Raw genomic sequence first — 17,006 nt, 5'->3', positions numbered from 1 at the left:
CCTTAAAACCTCTTCATCCTCATCTTTTTCGCCTTCATCAGATCAAAATTGAGCTCCCAACTAAAATTTTGTTTTTGAAAACAAAATTAAACTATTTTTAAGAATTGTTCTCAATAACATATTTTTGAGAACTATTTTGAAAACATACCGAAACAGGCTAAGGTTCCTCCAATGCCACTAGCCTATCTACAAATGATAAGAGTCACCAGAAAACTAAGCTTCTACAGAGAGTTCAGGCATACTACCGATGCTTAAGCCCTGTAAATATGAAAGTTAATGTTGAATGAAATTAAACATTTTTCCTTCTCTCATCATCAAAAACAAAGCAAATATGGAACATAAGACATTGCCATTGATCAGATTTTATTACGTACCAGAGCAGTTCAATTCAAGTTACAGGAGCAAAGACATTTGCATAATATAAAGAGATGGCCAGTTCTTGAACTTATCCAATCAAAGCAGTCGTGGGGAACATGACTGGGAAGCATCTCCTATGAACTGTTTCAGGGCAACATTATATCTGCAAAGCAGCGGAAATGTGAAATCAAGATGATAAAACATTTCTACACCCGGACTGGATGTAAATCAGATACCAACACTAACCTTGAATGGCTTTTTTGAGTGAAGAGGACTACATTATCTCAACCACAGCTCGGCTAACAATCTTTCCCTGGTCAAGATCTTGATATGCCTTGCCAACCTCCTCAAATTCACACTTTCTAGAAACAGCTGCCTTGAGATTGAAGATACCGGTTTCTGCCAGCTTAACCAACTTGGGAAGATCCTGCCTTGCCCGTGCTCCATATGACCCAATGACTTTTATCTGTTACATTAGATTGTTATACGAAAAAAAATGGAGTGGCCAAATGGAAACCAGTACAAGAAGACAGGAATTGTTACGGGTGCAAATTATCTTCAATATTAAAGCTTGCTATTCAAATCAAGTTATGGTCCTGCTTCTCACCATATTACTGATCCATTTATGGTTTTTTAAGAAGAGTTAAATTACCAGGTTAAATTTCTAATGCATTCTATTGAATTCACTATTTTTTTGTTAAAGAGTAATGAATAAAGATTTCACACAAGTATATGAAAAAGTGATAAAGGTTAGAATAAAAGCAGATGGTGAATGAATGTGATTAAGAGATATGGTGATAAGTCAAAAGGAACAAGAAAACACAGGATGTGATTAAAATACTTGCTTAACATGATAAAATAACAAGCCACAAGATGAGCCGATTAGACCCCTGTAAAAGGGGCAGAGAGTTGATAGGGTCCTTGATGTTGTTTTTGTGTCCAACTTGAATTATCATGGGTTGCAGTAGTTGTATTAGCTACCAAACATGAGGTCTTTGTAGCAGTAATTTGGTCACTGAAAGACAGATGCTTGTGAGGCAAACCACATTGACTCTTTTAGGGATCATGTCCTTTCCGTAAGAAGAAAATCCAAGGCTAGAGTTTCAGGATGCTGTATTTAATAACACAGGTAGAAGATTGGCAGCGCAGAACAAGGGGTTAAATACCTTCAGGAAGTATATCCTTACTCAGTTTATCTTTCCCAGTATTCTTACATACTTTCCTTGTCAGGTGCCTATTTATATGGCTAATAGAATTGAGAAGCTGCAGTGGAGAAGAAGCACCCACTTCTGGATGAACCAAAGTTGTCATCCTAAAGATAATAGAAGCCAGACCTGCGTAAAGTTGTTCATAGGACATTCAATGATTAGTCCCCACAAACTGACTCTTTAGAACAGGCTGTTTACTGAATTAATCCAACCAGTCCTACTGCTTGAGCCTTCTCCCTCGTCCAATTGACCCAGCCCACTTGATCCATGGGCTAATCAAATTCTCCTGGCACAAGTTGGATGACCTTCAATGTTCTTCTTGTTAGTTTTAGGATCCATGTTGGACCACCTCTTAATTACAGCCCCACATCCTATGGCCACTGGCCCCCATACGCACCTTGGACATTGACGATGCCCCTTCATCAATTTAAATTTTGCAATTTTGATCCTGCTTGACCATTGATCATCCCCTAAAATATCAACCTCCTTGTGCTCTTTTTAACATTGCAATTTAGATATCAGCTGACTGTCCTCTCTTCCTTAGAACAGTGCATGCTTTAGTCATGCTACCTGTTCTTCCATCTCCTAAAAACTAGTGATAACCACTCTTCAGGCCTCTCATAGTACCCCTTATTGACAATGAATACATATCTCCTCAATTCATGACCTCTACTTGAGATGACATCCATTGTTTTGTTAAATCCTTTCTTGTACAGTTGGTGCATAGCCAATTAGAGACATCCTCCATCCTTAGATATGGCTTCTATTGGGTTCTTTTTTCTTTTTCTTTTTTCTTTTTTTCTTTTTTTTTTTAAAATAAAAAATTCTTGTTTGGCTATTTTACCTTTTCTTTTTTCTTCTTTTCCCCATTGCTCAGAAATTTTGCTCGTTCTTCTCCTCATGAAACCTTTTTTTGTACATAATGATATCATTTGATAAAAGAATACAAATGTGTTAGTCTGATGAATGGGTCGTCTAAAAGTTACCTTAACAGTATGTACCTTTCACAAACTTACAAATAAGAAAAAGCAAAAAAATAGCAGTATTGAAGGAGGTCCAGGAAAAGGAAATGGCTCTTTGTTCACAATCTCAATGAGATGTAAGAACATTAGGAATCTAATTTGCAAAACATCAGCCGATTTATTGATGAATTTCAAGCAACTTTTATATTTTGTTCAGTATGGGACATCACAGCTAAGATAAATGTAATTTGTGACGTGTGTATGATTAATGAAAATTTGTGAGTTTTAGCTGGTCTTCTTCTTTCCTATGCATGCATACTTTTTGATAGGCAAACGAAAATTTTATAAATAGCACCAACCAAAGAAGGCCAACCAGATGGCAACAAAAGGAGATAAAACAGAAAGCCTCCCTCCCTTGATCTAACATAATGAAGAAGGATGTGATGAACTTATTCTTCCTTGCAGAGAAAGCAGTGGTTCACCAAGCTACAACCTTTCCTCTTAATTTATCCAATGTCAAAATAATCCCCCAAACTGCTTCCCAAGCAAAGAGAGGGCTTCATGGTGACCAAAGAATTCCAAACCACTTCCACAAGAAAAGTCCCTCCTCTCTCTGATTCCCAAAAAGCATAAAAAGATTTGACTAAAAGTTTCCCATCCTTTGAATCCTTCCACATCAGCCTATCCTCAGTGTTCCTTTGTACTAATCTTCCTTGAATCCTCATAAGAAACACCTTAACCTCTTCCAGTCCCCAATCTTGAAACTGTCTTAAGAAACAAGGTCTCTAACTCCCTCCCCTGCCTAGTTCTTTCCATACATTCATGACTTAAGCATCCTTTGAGTCGACTATGGCAACAAAGAGGACAAATCTACAGTCAAGGAGGGGTTCATCATACCAACCATGCACACTCGTTACACATTACCAGTCAATATTTTATTTATTCCTCTGCTCTAATATTCTGCATTACTTTGCACACTTGTTACACAACCAACGATTGTTTTCTTTATTTTCTGTACCCTAAAACTATTTCTCCCTTCAGGCCATCACCCAAAGGCCTGATACCCTAAATTCATAGATGTCCAAAAATTCCAACAACTTCTGGTTCCAAACAAGTATTTATCCCTTCAACAATAATCTCAAAAAACCCTAAAATCATAACTTCTAATAAACATAGATCCAAGAGTAGAACGATTGTAGACAGAATTATCCAAGGTTAAGTGTCATCCAGCATCAAGAATATGCTATAATTTGAACTATTAGATTTTCTGAGAAAATGGGAGAAGTGGCAGCCAAACATATCATATATTTGGGGTTCTTAGAGACAGGAACCTATAGTTTTCAACCAAAGTTTCATGAAATGCTGACGAAACATTTACTAAGCATAAAATCAGGTAACTGTTGCACTTGTAGATGAATACTCCCTCTATAATCTGGATGATCACAACATCTGCTACTGTTTTCATCATCTTTGTGATCTGTCAAATAAGGCTTTGATACCATGTTAAACAACCAATTTTCCTAAAAACTTAAACGTGTAGGATTTGGACCCACAATGTACATCATACACTAACATGTTCCATTGCTCTCAGTTTTGCAACCTGCAGAGCTTCTGGATATTATTTGTTGGACTATGAATATTAGCCATAAATTGGGTGTTTGTCTCATCCTTTGTAGTCTTTGTTCTTCCAGATATGCTTATCTTTCAATTTTATATTCTCATTCATTTTTTAACCTAAACACAAAATGTTTTTAAATTTGGAACTTACTTAAATGACAGAATTGAGATGAGAAAATGGGCATACTTCTATAGAAACTGAGATGATGCTATCAAGACAGTAATCCATTAGACTTACCTAATCAAACACTCATATGAAACAAAAATTAAAAAATCTATTGGCAGAAAGAAGATATATACCTGTCTGCGAACAAGGCGATTTATATCTATCTCCCCTACAGCACCAGATTTCGTAAGTCCAATCATTACAGCTTTTCCTCCATCTCGTACACTTTGGGTGCACTGTGCAAATGTCAGCGGTTTTCCCAAGGCCTCCACAGCAACATCCACACCCCTTCCTCCTGTTATTTCCTGTTGAAATAAGTAAATAGTTAAGTAATTGGTCACTTCCTTACAGAGTAAGAATGTCTATGCATGGGTAGATATAAAATGATAAATGGATGTTTACATGACTATGTGTTTATGTCCCTTTATATATTTGATTACACACCAAAAGATCTCATCATATAGAACACAATAATCAATTTTTAGCACTTTATTTTTTAAATGAAGTGTGTAAAAGTACATGCACACGCATGTCAAGAGTGTATAAAACAAAGCATATTGCCATTTGCTTTTTTTATTTTTTTATTTTTTATTGCACTTTGGAAGACTGCCCATTGTGCATGGGTTGGTGTATATGGAGGAAGCATTGTTGAAGGATCTATGAAGGGGTTGACATTCCTGCTGCAGAGTTAAAGGACATGGTTCTAAGATCTTCCTATTTCTGAAGGTTGGATTGGCTGGAAATTAGAAGATGGTTTCTTCTTAGAATTTTTTTTTTTTTTTTTTTTTTTTATAGGTAAATTTTTGTCCCCATTAGGACTTGAACCTGGAACCTCCTACAAACCCTTCCCATCCCTTTACCACTTCAGCCAAGCCTCAAGGGCTTGGTTTCTTCTTAGATATTGTTGATGGTAACACTGGGTTGCTCTGTGGGCTGACACTGGGGCTGTTTTGTTGGATTCTTTACAATTAAGTGTCATCTTTTTGGTTTTATCTTGTATCCCCCGCTTGTATCCCTCTACAATAGATCTTTCTGCTTGCTACAATAAAGAAAATTAAAAACAAATAGGCAATCAATATTATATACAGTTTTGCAGAAACAATAACAGAAATAGACAAAAGGATAACAGATCAAGCTGGCAACGGGCATGTTCAGTCAGAATTGCCTATCCCACTGCATCTGCCAAGGGAGTCTCCTCTCTCAAACCCCTAGTGGGTGGTTCTACGAGAGCTGGATTTTTCATGGTTGGTGAACAGAGATATAGAATTCAAAATATCAGTAATAATCAACTTCTGAAATGTAGCTCAACATCACATGTTTCTGTGACATTTTAGTTGTGGAGCAATGTCATTTTTTTTGCAATTTTCCAATCCTGCAAAACAGTGTTGTTAAAATCTTTTGTCTTTAGACAAACTACTCCCAGAGCTAATACCAAGATTTGCGACTTCACATACATTATACCTGCAGTTCTCCCAGTAAACTTGTCTTGCTACAACATTATTCAAAAATAAATAAATAAATAAATTAAAAACTCCTAATCCTGTAAATTCTATTAGAAGGTTCCTAATGACCACTAGGTTCCATGGCATGACAATGAATCACATATTGACTCAATACATACAACGTGCATGACCAATGTTTTTGTTTCTAAGTTTGATGATATCACCTGCATTATAAACTACAGGAGTAGCTGGGAATTGATGCATATACAAAATATATATGGCACTAATAACTTAGGTATAAATCTGTAGATAAACTAATAAAGGGAACTTTCATCAACCTAGAAATGATTTATCACATCTATAGGTTGTTTAGAACTTGAGTTCAAGCTACTATTAATGTCAGATTTAACATATCCTAAGTTTCATTGAAAATGTTCCAAGCCACCAACTGCTCCTGCAATTTCTAACAAAATAACACAGTTGTTGAAACTTAAACATTTTGCTGCAGAATTTCTATTAACTCAAAACTTCATTTAAAACCATATTGGGAACAATATGAAGAGGGAAACCTAAATAAAGATTTGCCCCATTATTTTTCTCATGAAGACAAGAGGGAATAACAAATAAGAGGAAGAGACCATCTCTAACATCAAGAAAACCAAGGAAGCAAGAAAAGATACAACTATGTGGAATAACAAAAAAAGCAGCAAATGAATAAACAAACAAACAAATAAGATTGAAGTTTTCAACTTAGATGGATATTGCCACAATTTATTTGAAATTTCATGCAGCTCATAGAAGCATTATTTTGAAATCACAGAAACAACCAAATACCCTTGCAGCATATTGCTTTCATTATGAAAACCAATTCTGTCTGTTTGAAAATTATTTGACCATGCTAGTACCTCCATATCTCATCATAAACCCAAGGAAAAGGATAAAGTAAGTACTCTAATCTTATCAGCAACATCTTCTTTAAGTGCATTTACAGTATGACTGGCACCAAAAACCTTTGCATTCTCCAGTTTTTCATCATTAACATCCACAGCAATAATATCAGAGGCACCAAATGCCCGTGCTATCTGCAAGCAACTGGAGCATGTAATTTTTAATCATAATGATGAAAATGAGATCCACGTCAAAAGGAATTGTGGATTAACAGAAGCAACCTTGCATTTAAAATTACAAGAACCCTGTCAACTTGAGCATGTAATTGTTTAGTTTTCCATGTCTCTTTGTTTTTCAAAGAATATTATGTCCCTCCTTGTATTTCTTTCTGCTTTTAAACGAAACTCGGTTGGCTATTCAAAATAAAAATAAAAAATAAACTCAAATCAAATAAGTTTCAACCACCTAGTGTTCTCAGATAAATTTGAAACAAGCCAGCCCAACCAGTTGGAGTTGACTACACATCCTTTTTCGCCATTCAGCCATATCTAGGGTCATATCCTCTGGTGAATCTCATCTCTTTTTGACTATATTGTAAGCCATTGATGATATTTTTCAGCACAAAAAGAAGCAACCAAACAATTATATCACAGGACCTCCTTGTTCTTATGCATTTTAACAACTATTAAAGTTTCAATTGATTTTGTAAACAACAGGTTCACTAACAAATCTATGAATGGTCAACCAAACCATATGACCAACAAAATTAAGAGTTTACCTTGAGCCAACACCCCCAATACCAATTACAGCAACAGAATTGCCAGGACGCACCTCAGCTGCATGCGCCATAGCACCATAAGCAGTAAAGACTGCACATCCTAAAATTGCAGACTCAGTATATGGCAATGAGTCTGGTAAGTTGGTTAATCCATGGGCAGGCACAACACAGTATTCAGCAAGGCCACCCATACTGTACATGAATACTGGTTTCCCTACAAAAAAATAGCACATACTTCAGCAACCCATATTCCAAGAGCATTAGGTAGACGGTCATATCAATGAGTGAGGGATATAAAACTTTAGTAGGATAAAGTGCAAAAAACTTTAGAACATAAAAGATAAAGGAATCTTGATATTGAGAGATGAGAGAAGAAAAGATAAATGGAGCACTATTTCAATTGCATGCCGTGCATGGCATTACGTGAGAAGCAAGAAAATAACCTAACCCCATGCTAATGTTGTTGAAGGGAAATAAGTCTCTTTTTGCAAAAGTTAAAATTTAGGTGTTGTTCGAATACATTTCTTGTTTTATGTTTTTAAAGATAGAAAATGATAGTAACTTCTATATAATATGCAAGAACTCTTTGAGACTTACCTAAAAAGATAATGACTTTTAAAACCTATTTAAATTTTTTTTTAAAATTTTTACCTTATGCATTAAAAAAAATTTACTACTTTAAATTTGAAAAATTTTAAAAGTAATTCTTGAAGGCATAAGGTAAGCCCATGCTTTTTTATATGAGGGTAACTATATTTTATGTGAAACTACTATTATTTTCTATTTTTAAAAACAAAAAATAGGAAGTGTATCTAAGAAGTGATTATCCAAAAAGCTTTCGTTGTGGAAAAAAATCTCAATTCAACCACAATTATGCCTCGAAATCCCCATAGGATTATAGGATTAATTTGTCATATGCACAGTGTCAAAGAAGCCCTAGACTCCAAATCGATAACTTAATTATTGAGAGCAACTTAAACTTTTTCAACCTTGAAATCTTATATGGAAAGCAATCTTCAATTAGTTTTCTTGTTATGAATTTAGAGCAAAAGCTTTAGATACATGAAACAATTTCAAGAAACTTGCAAAATAATATTAAACATTGGAAAGGGTGAATACAAACTAAGATAACTTGAATCAAGTAAAGCATTATCACAACTATATTGGATCAGCTCTACTAGATCCTAGACGATCTTATTCTATATTTCTAATATAGTCATTCATCCATCCAAACATCAAGATTTAGCTCTATTCATTTTCTATTGTGTTTATTGACAACATTTGATACCATAAGGCATAACCAAATTTATGGCCATCTTATAATATTTTCCATTTAACTTGATCAGTATTCTATGATCACACAATACACCAGAATCCAAATGCAGTTCTCAACTTCATCCATCCCACTGTAATTCTATAGGTCAAATCCTACTCCATCTCCCTAACAATAAGGATAATTGAAGTGTCTCCTGGCTATCATTTTTCATTACAAACTCAACTTTTTCTTTAGTTTTACTAAAATTACACTCATAATCTCTATGAGTCTTTCTCAACTTAAAAACTTATTCTGAAGAATCTCTCCCAGTTCTAGCTTGGTAATCAAATTAACCTCTGCTGGTTTTGTCAACTAAAACAATACCTTCAGCAAATAACATGCAACATGGACATCTCCACAACAAGAATCTAACCCGGCCTTGGCCTCTGCCCCTGTTCCTGCACCTGCAAGTCTCCACAACACTCTAAACCTCCAGAAAATCCTTTCAAAGATATGCAGCCCCATTCTCCTAAAAACATCCTTTTACACCCTATTAGCTTCCTTCACTGGGAAGCAGAACAAAAGCAAAGAATGATGAAAGAGGACCCCTTCTATACAGCACCTTAAGATCCCCTCAATTCATAAAAACGGGTTCACCATCCACAAACTTGAGAAGTCTTTCTTCCATACTAGCCACATCTGAAACCAAAACCTTCCTGGACTAGCTCACCTTAATCTCAAAACACCCACCAAGAGAGAGAAAAGGCAGATCTGCCAACTCCAAACTTTCAAAGAATGGGCGGGAAAAGTAGGGACCAAACCCTTCAAAACTCAAGCTGAAGAGACCCTAACCAGACAGAAACTTACAGAGCTTGAAGAACCTAAACCTTTGTTGCTTCTCTTCAACCATACTGAAAAGAAAATCTACCCATATGCTGTCTCTGCAGGTTTTTTGCGCTCAAAGAAATATGTATACTTCAAACCATTCACAGCCCACAGAACACATGTTTCCTCTAGATATATCGATCTGGAGACACCCTTCCTTCTTTCGTCCATCTCAAGATCAACATATGATCCCAACATCATCATATCACTGTAGTAAAAAGAAAGTGCTGCAAATCAACTCCACTTCTCGTAGAGGGAAAGAAGAAAGATAAGTTATTTGAACATCAAATACTAATGTTTGATCAACTCCCACTTGCTTTTCATTTATTGGAGTTAGAAGCCTTTTATTCCTTTTCTGGTGAAGCTTAGTGAAGCCTTTTATGACATATATGCATCTTTTATTGCCTATAAAAATAATAGAACACTCTGCTCCAACATCTAAAAATTGAAACAATTCCAATTCAATTGAATTTTTAAATGGATATTGACAATGGACACAGTATCAGACTTTAAAGTATGCGCACCCTTTCTAGATTAATTGGACCTTGCATTTTGGTCAAAGAATTAAATACTAAAGATGATTATGTGCTGCACAAAAAAATTCTTTACATAGGTTATAGTACTAATAGACCAAAATCCTGAGAAATGAAGATGCCAATTAAGACAAAAGCTGGAAATATTCTAAAAAATCAAAAGGCATCATTATAGGAATAACATTAAGAAGAATAGACTTGCTTTGCAGGACGTGAATAAATATATCATAAATTTGTGAGCAGTAAAAAAGGCATATGTACCATTGTTGCGTAGGAATAGCCTTGTTTCACCATCATAAAGGGTTCCTTTTGCCCGATTATAAGCAAAGAAATCCTCACATAAATCATCCTGGCCCTGTTTCCAAATTCAAAAATCAATGAACAGTACCAGAAAGTGCTGTCTGTTCCTCCTTGATGATGACAAATGACAATAAATATCACAACATTCATAGAAGCAGTAGTGATAGCACCAATCAAAGGTTAATGAAAAAAATGTAAATGTTGTCACACCCTGTTACAGAAGAAACAGCTACCACAGGGCATGATGAAAGCTCCAACAACACGAGATCCAATAGGAAATCTGAAACATAAACCTTTAAATGGTCATGCCATCATCTTTTTTTTATTCTTTTGCTTTCTTAGATCCATAACATAACAATTCAAAAAAGTAAAAAAACCTTTTAGTAATCTTGGTGTCCGTGAGTGGGCCATGTTCAACAACCTCACCCGTTATCTCGTGCCCCACCACACAAGGGCTAGCAAATGGAAGTTCTCCTTTGATAACATGCAGATCAGAGTGACATACTCCACAGGCTGCATTTAATTCCAAAATTCAGCCAGTGTCATTGTTCTAGGCTTTTTTCAGATAGAAGAAGAGGAAAAGAGAATCCCGCATATAAAAACTGATTCCTTTTCCAAGCTATTTTCAGCATTTTCACCCTTTTCATTACCCTTTTTCCCATTATTTCCCCCATTGTGCTCTTTTTAATCTGATATAAAAGATGTTTTCTGTCTATTTTTCTTTTAATCAGAAACAAATATCTTCATTCATTAAATGATGAATACAAGAAGGACAAGCAATCCTTCGAAGATGTGCAATTATAGGTTAGAAGGTAACCAAATATCCAGTACCACAAAAAACTAGCCCATCCTCATAAGGAAAAAGAACCAATGCAAACATAGTATATAAACTTTATAGACTCAAGGAGGAAGAAAATCTCCAACAAAGGAGACCAAGTGCTTTGCTCCTTGTTTGGCTAATTGGTCTACAACTTAATTAGCTAAATAAGTAACCCAAGAGAAGGAGCAACTCAGCTCACTAGCAATATTTATGATTTTGCACATCAAGTTGTCAAACATCCATGAGCCTCTCTCCCTATTAGACACCCAAGCTACTACAGTAATAGAATCTCCCTCTACAATTAGATTGGATAGACATGAAGCTTTGACCTGCAGCAAAAGGTCCAATAATGCTAATATCTCTACCTCAATAGCCAACACCGCTCCTACATGCTTAGAGTAGCCTCTCAATGCTGTATCTAAATGGTCTCTTATCACATCTCCAATACCTAACCATCCACGATGACCCAAAGAACATTTGTTAAAGTTTAACTTTGTCGAACTTATTAGAGGGGGTAATCAAACAATCACAACTTTCTTCTTTGACCTATTTGAGTAGCAAACATTCTTCCAATCTAACCTTAAAATATACAAAGGGATATCTGCAAAAGGTTCAATGACTAAGGCCCCACAAGGAGGTGAAAAAGTAAATGAGAACTCAAATTCTCAAGGCTCCACAAGAGAAGAAAGAAGTCTTGGACTACAGGTCTTAGAACCAAAAATAAATAGGTTTACTCTTCACTACTCTTCGAACGCATAACACATTGATCTGAGCTATGAGCTTTGGAAGAGCTGTCGGACCAAAGTTTGAGGAACCTCTTTTTCTGTTCACTTTTAGAATGGTCTCAGCAGTTTTTGGATTTAGACTTTTCCTCTTTTCTGAATTTTTTTTTTGGGTGATTGATATGGTGGCTAGCTTTATCTCTCGCTAGGTTCTTTCTTTCTTTTGTAGTCTTGTTTTGGCTCTTTTTGTATACTGTCTGTAAACGAAGGGCACACCCCCTATTTTGGCCTTTTTTTTAACTCAATCTACCTTTGTCTATCAAAAAAATAAAATTAAATTAACCTTTGATGGAGCTTCTGAGTTCCAAATTAACTTAGCAAGGGCAAAAGAGGTCAAGACAAGAAAGATGGCCAAAGAGTCTTTCCATTTGGTAGGCTACCAAATCCCTTAAAGGAAATTGCCAACATCTCTATCCATGCCTCTAGGAGGAACCCATTCGTGATTGGCTATTTTGAGCAATCTATGCCAAAGTTCTAGTACAATGGGACAATGAAGAAAAAGATGATTAGTTGATTCACTACTCTTCAAACACATAAATGTTAATCTTAGCTAAGAGCTCTGTAGGGCCCCCTCTATTGAAGCATATTCTTGGAATTAACCATGGGTGGAACTTATATAAGTCCCAAATTAACTTAGTGAGAGCAAAAGGGGACAAGGCAAGAGAGAGAAGACAAATTGAGAGAGCTTTATAAAATGAGCTCATTGAGAAGAGACCTAAGGGTGTCAATGACCAAACCTTTAATCTATAAAGGAAGGTGATACATACACATGTAGCAAAGAGGAAATGAGGCTTGCTAGTTCTTGAATCTCTGGATCAAAAAAGGTTTAAATGAAAATTGAAATTCCAAGATGGATAGGTAAAGAACTAATCTACAATTAAGGAAATGAGCACATTTCTAGTCTTGATGATTCTAAAACGTTCAGGAAATTGAAGCTTAAGAGGTAGTTCATCAAACCAAGTATTCTCACAAAAATGGATTTGTGTGCCATCTCCCATACTATACTGAGTTAAATTAGAAAAATCATCAAAAACTTGAGAAATAGCTTTCCAAGGGCAATGGTGCAACCACCTAACAACAATGTTGGCACCCTAACCATAGGATGCAACCTGTAAATACTTAAGATGACCACAAGCCACGAAGTGTTGTCATCCTTAGGAAACCTCCACAACCACTTAACTAAACTGGCTTTATTCCTTAAGGAGATTCTCCTTAACCTAATCCTTCTTCCCTTCTTGGTTTGTAGATCAGTAGATATGTTCCCAACCAACACGGCAGTCTCTTTTCTCTTACCCAAAACCTAACCAAAGAAAGTCCCTCTACAATTTCTCAATTTCGAAGGCCGCTTTTATTGGGATCTTAAAAATTGAAAAGAAATATGTGGGGATAAGTGATAAACAAGATTGCACAAGGGTTATTCTACCTCCCAAGGATAAGAAAGCTTTCTTATAATCATTTAACCAACAAGAAATCTTATCTAACACTAGATCCTAGAAAGAAGCAACTCTAGGATTTCCCCTTAAAAGAGACCCAAGGAGGTAAGGGGCTAATCAGAGACTTTACATTCCAACAAAAAAGCTAAATCATGAATAGAGTCCTCTCTCACATTAATGCTTACTAAACTTGTTCTAGATTAATCATTAAGTCCGATATGCATCTAAACACGAATAAGATAAGCTTAAGGTTTTGCAACTCCTCATGGTTAGCTTTAGAGGAAAAAAAATTATCGACTACAAACTAAAGGAAGACATCCTTGCCCTATCTTTCCCTACAAAAAAGCCTTCCAGTAAACCATGATCTTCAATTCTTGCTACCATCCTACTCAATACATCAACAGCAATGGAGAAGAAAAATGGGGCGAGAGGGTCACGATGTCTTAAACCTCTAAATGCTTTAACCAAAACTTTGGCAAACCCATTGACCAGAATAACAAAACTAGTTGATGATAAACACACACAAATCCACAGCCTCCCCCCCTCTAGACTAAAACCTTTCCTCTACTAAAGCATTCACATGATCATAGGATTTTTCAAAATCTATCTTGAAGACAACTTCTGATTTTCTAGACTGTCTTCTATCATCTACCACTTCATTCACCACTAAGACTACATCTAGGATTTGCATACCCTCAACAAAAGCACCTTGAGACCAGTGCATGGTCTCGTTCAAAATGCCTTGAATGTGGTGAGATAGCACTTTGGCTATGACCTTACAAAGACTAGTAGTTAAACTAATGGGTCTAAAGTCCACAACTGTGGATCTTTGATTTCTCTTGGGAACTAGAGCAATAAAAGTAACATTGGGGCTCTTATTTATGACTCCACTGTTTTGGAATACCTCAACATATTTTTCTTCATTTTCCTTATTCTATTCTCAAGGTTTCTTTTTTCTTCCCTTGTGCCCTTCTATTTGCAGAATTTTCCTTTCCTTTCCCTAGTTGAATTTATTGCCAACAGTATTCATTCCTTCACTATTCTCCTTTCCTTTTACCAGTTTTATTCAGTAAAACCTATCCTTTCTCCCATTTCTTTGGCATCTTCCATTCCTTTTCCATAAGTCAATTTAATGAAGCTTCACATTTTCCTTTCCTTTCTCATTGTTCCATTTCCAGTAAAACATTTTCATTCTCTATTTTTTTTCATCATTTTCCACTTCATTCTCTCATTTATTCTGAATTTTCTTTATTCTCCTTAGTCCTATTTACAGAAATTTCTCCCTTTTGCCATTGTTCTTTTCAATATTCAAAAGGAGGATTATGTTTCACCCAAATTTGCAATAAATCAGTAAATAAATAAATAAAATTTTGGACGCAATTGAGACAAAAGCAGGCTGTAAATTCAGAAAATGGATTGTTAAAGTTTGATGAAATTTTAACAAAATAAATAAATACATAAATAAGTGTCCGATTTGTTAAGCTTATTATGTTTTCTGTTTTTAAAATCAGAAAATAGTAGTAACTTTTATTTCGGATACAAGAACTCTTAGAGGCTCACGTAGAAAAATTAATGGTCTTAAAAAACCGCTTAAATGCCTCAAATTTTATTTTGCTGAAAGTTATTTTTAAAGACATGAGAAAAATCTATTCTTCCTACATGTATTATATATAAATTTCTGGTTTTAAAAATAAAATAAAAATAAAAATAAAAATAAAATAAAATAACCACACACAAAAAAATAGAAGTGTATCCAAACGGACACTAAATTTTGGATTTAGCTTGTACAAAGAAGAAGAGGCTTGTAAGAAGAAGAAGAACAACAACAACAACAACAAAGAGAAAACAAAATTTGGATTTAATGGGACAAAAAGAGGCTTCAAATTCGGAAATGGGGATTGATAATGAAAATTTTGCAAAATGAAAAATAAAAATTAAATTTTAGAATGTAAATGCGGGAATTTAGCTAGGAATCCAACATCTTGACCGAGGTTTTTGGATAAAATCTTCAAAGAATTATCAAACTTGGATGAAATTGGGGCCATAAAAAAAAACAGAAGGATTTGATTTGGAAAAAACTATGAATTCAGAAAACCTATTCATATCCATTAAAAATGAAAGAGAATTGTTCAGATTCTGAATTTCCTGTAGCTTCAATGAAGTTTTCCAGCAAAAGAAATTACGGACTGACTAGGCAAAATTAGCTTATTTAGGCTGTAAAATAAATAAATAAATCACCCTGAATTGCTGGTACCATTTCTGAGATTTTTGGAGCAAATCAATAAAAACTTGATAAGGCTATAAATTCAGAAAACTCATTCAAATTCCAAGCCGATCATTTCTGAGATTTCTGGGGGAAAAAACAAAAACAAAACGTATTGAAGTGGAGTGGAAATTTGACCTTTGGTTTTGATGAGAACTTCTCCAGCCTTAGGGCGAGGCATGTGGAAATCTTCGATGGTGAGAGGCCTGTTAACCTCCCAAAACACTGCTCCGCGCATGTGCGCCGGCCCTCCGCTCAAGTGATACCCGGCAGCCTCCTGGCTCATCCATCTCCTCCACACCGCACCGCCAACGCCTCCGGAGAATGGATTCGACGATGAAGGCGATGATGATCTGCGGAGGAGAGACCGAACTAATAGCGCCATGATCAAGAAAGGAGAGGGATCGAAATCAAAGAGTTTTGACACTGTTCAACAGTGGCAGCGTGCTAATCCCCTTTCCCGAGGAGGGAAAGGGAAAATATGTAATCAATTTTTAAAATAATTTGGTAGGCCAGCAACATGTATGCTGTGTTTGGCAGCAGCGGATTCAAAACCACAATGCTTTAGCTTTTTAATGTTTTTTACCATTTAACCAAACAGAGCTTAGGCTCGTATAAATCCATACAGCAGGATAACATAGAAAATAGACTGAAAGTTGACAACGCTGAGATTATAATATCTAATTCCATATTTAACTTACGGGATAAGATGTTGCCATAAATTAATACACTTAATTAGTAGATTGATAGTGAGAAAGGAAATGTTTATTGCTTTAAAAATTGTATTGACAAATTAATTTTAAATTATTATTATTTATTTTTAACAAAATAAAGCAATTATGCTTTTATAAAATGTTACCGGTCATTTTATAAAATATTGTATTTATATTACAAAATATTTAATTGGTTCTTTCTTTACATTTCATTTCATTTTAACTCTAATAATTAAAGTGAAAATTTTTAATAGTATAATTTTTTTCATATTCTTTGTTTATACATAATGTGCTCATGCAAATTCCTAAAATGATAATTTAAAATTTAAAAATACAGTTCTTTACATATTAATTTTTTTCATTAATATTAAAATTTTTATTAATTTAATAATTTTAACCACTCAATATAGAATAAATTAAATATTTTGAAATATAGATAAAATATTATTATAAATATTTTATATATGAATGAAAAGATAACATATGGAGGGTGAAATAGAAGATTTAGTTTTTAAATAAAATAATATAAATTTAATATGACGATAATACAAAGACTTTGAAAATAAGGTTAATAAAATTAAACTATTATAACAGCTTATGACGT

General features: G+C 34.9%; 1 protein-coding gene across 1 annotated transcript; it reads right to left on the bottom strand.

Moving 5' to 3' along the window:
* Positions 1–328: 328 nt before the first annotated feature.
* On the bottom strand, positions 329–16,158 carry LOC117918683 (alcohol dehydrogenase). Its single transcript, XM_034835507.1, has 9 exons — positions 15,828–16,158; positions 10,769–10,904; positions 10,602–10,671; positions 10,353–10,446; positions 7,419–7,632; positions 6,703–6,844; positions 4,445–4,615; positions 604–823; positions 329–520 (listed from the first exon to the last, which is right to left on the bottom strand). The coding sequence occupies exons 1-8, from the start codon at positions 16,072–16,074 to the stop codon at positions 632–634; spliced, it is 1,266 nt and encodes a 421-aa protein (XP_034691398.1). The 5' UTR covers positions 16,075–16,158; the 3' UTR covers positions 329–520; positions 604–631.
* Between the last annotated feature and the right edge of the window lie 848 nt (positions 16,159–17,006).

Source organism: Vitis riparia, chromosome 7 (genome assembly GCF_004353265.1).
Source record: "Vitis riparia cultivar Riparia Gloire de Montpellier isolate 1030 chromosome 7, EGFV_Vit.rip_1.0, whole genome shotgun sequence".
Classification (NCBI taxonomy): Eukaryota; Viridiplantae; Streptophyta; class Magnoliopsida; order Vitales; family Vitaceae; genus Vitis; species Vitis riparia.
The sequence above is the reverse complement of the archived record's forward strand: the minus strand, read 5'-3'. Positions and strand labels throughout refer to the sequence as shown.

What these genes read in the sequence shown, in the direction of transcription:
- LOC117918683 (XM_034835507.1), bottom strand. Translation starts at nt 16,074, where the DNA reads ATGGCGCTATTAGTTCGGTCTCTCCTCCGCAGATCATCATCGCCTTCA. An exon ending in AGTTCTCATCAAAACCAAAG is followed by an intron (nt 10,905 to 15,827) that starts GTCAAATTTCCA and finishes AATTAAATGCAG; the next exon opens with CCTGTGGAGTATGTCACTCT. An exon ending in ATGTTGCTGATAAGATTAGA is followed by an intron (nt 4,616 to 6,702) that starts GTACTTACTTTA and finishes TTATTTCAACAG; the next exon opens with GAAATAACAGGAGGAAGGGG.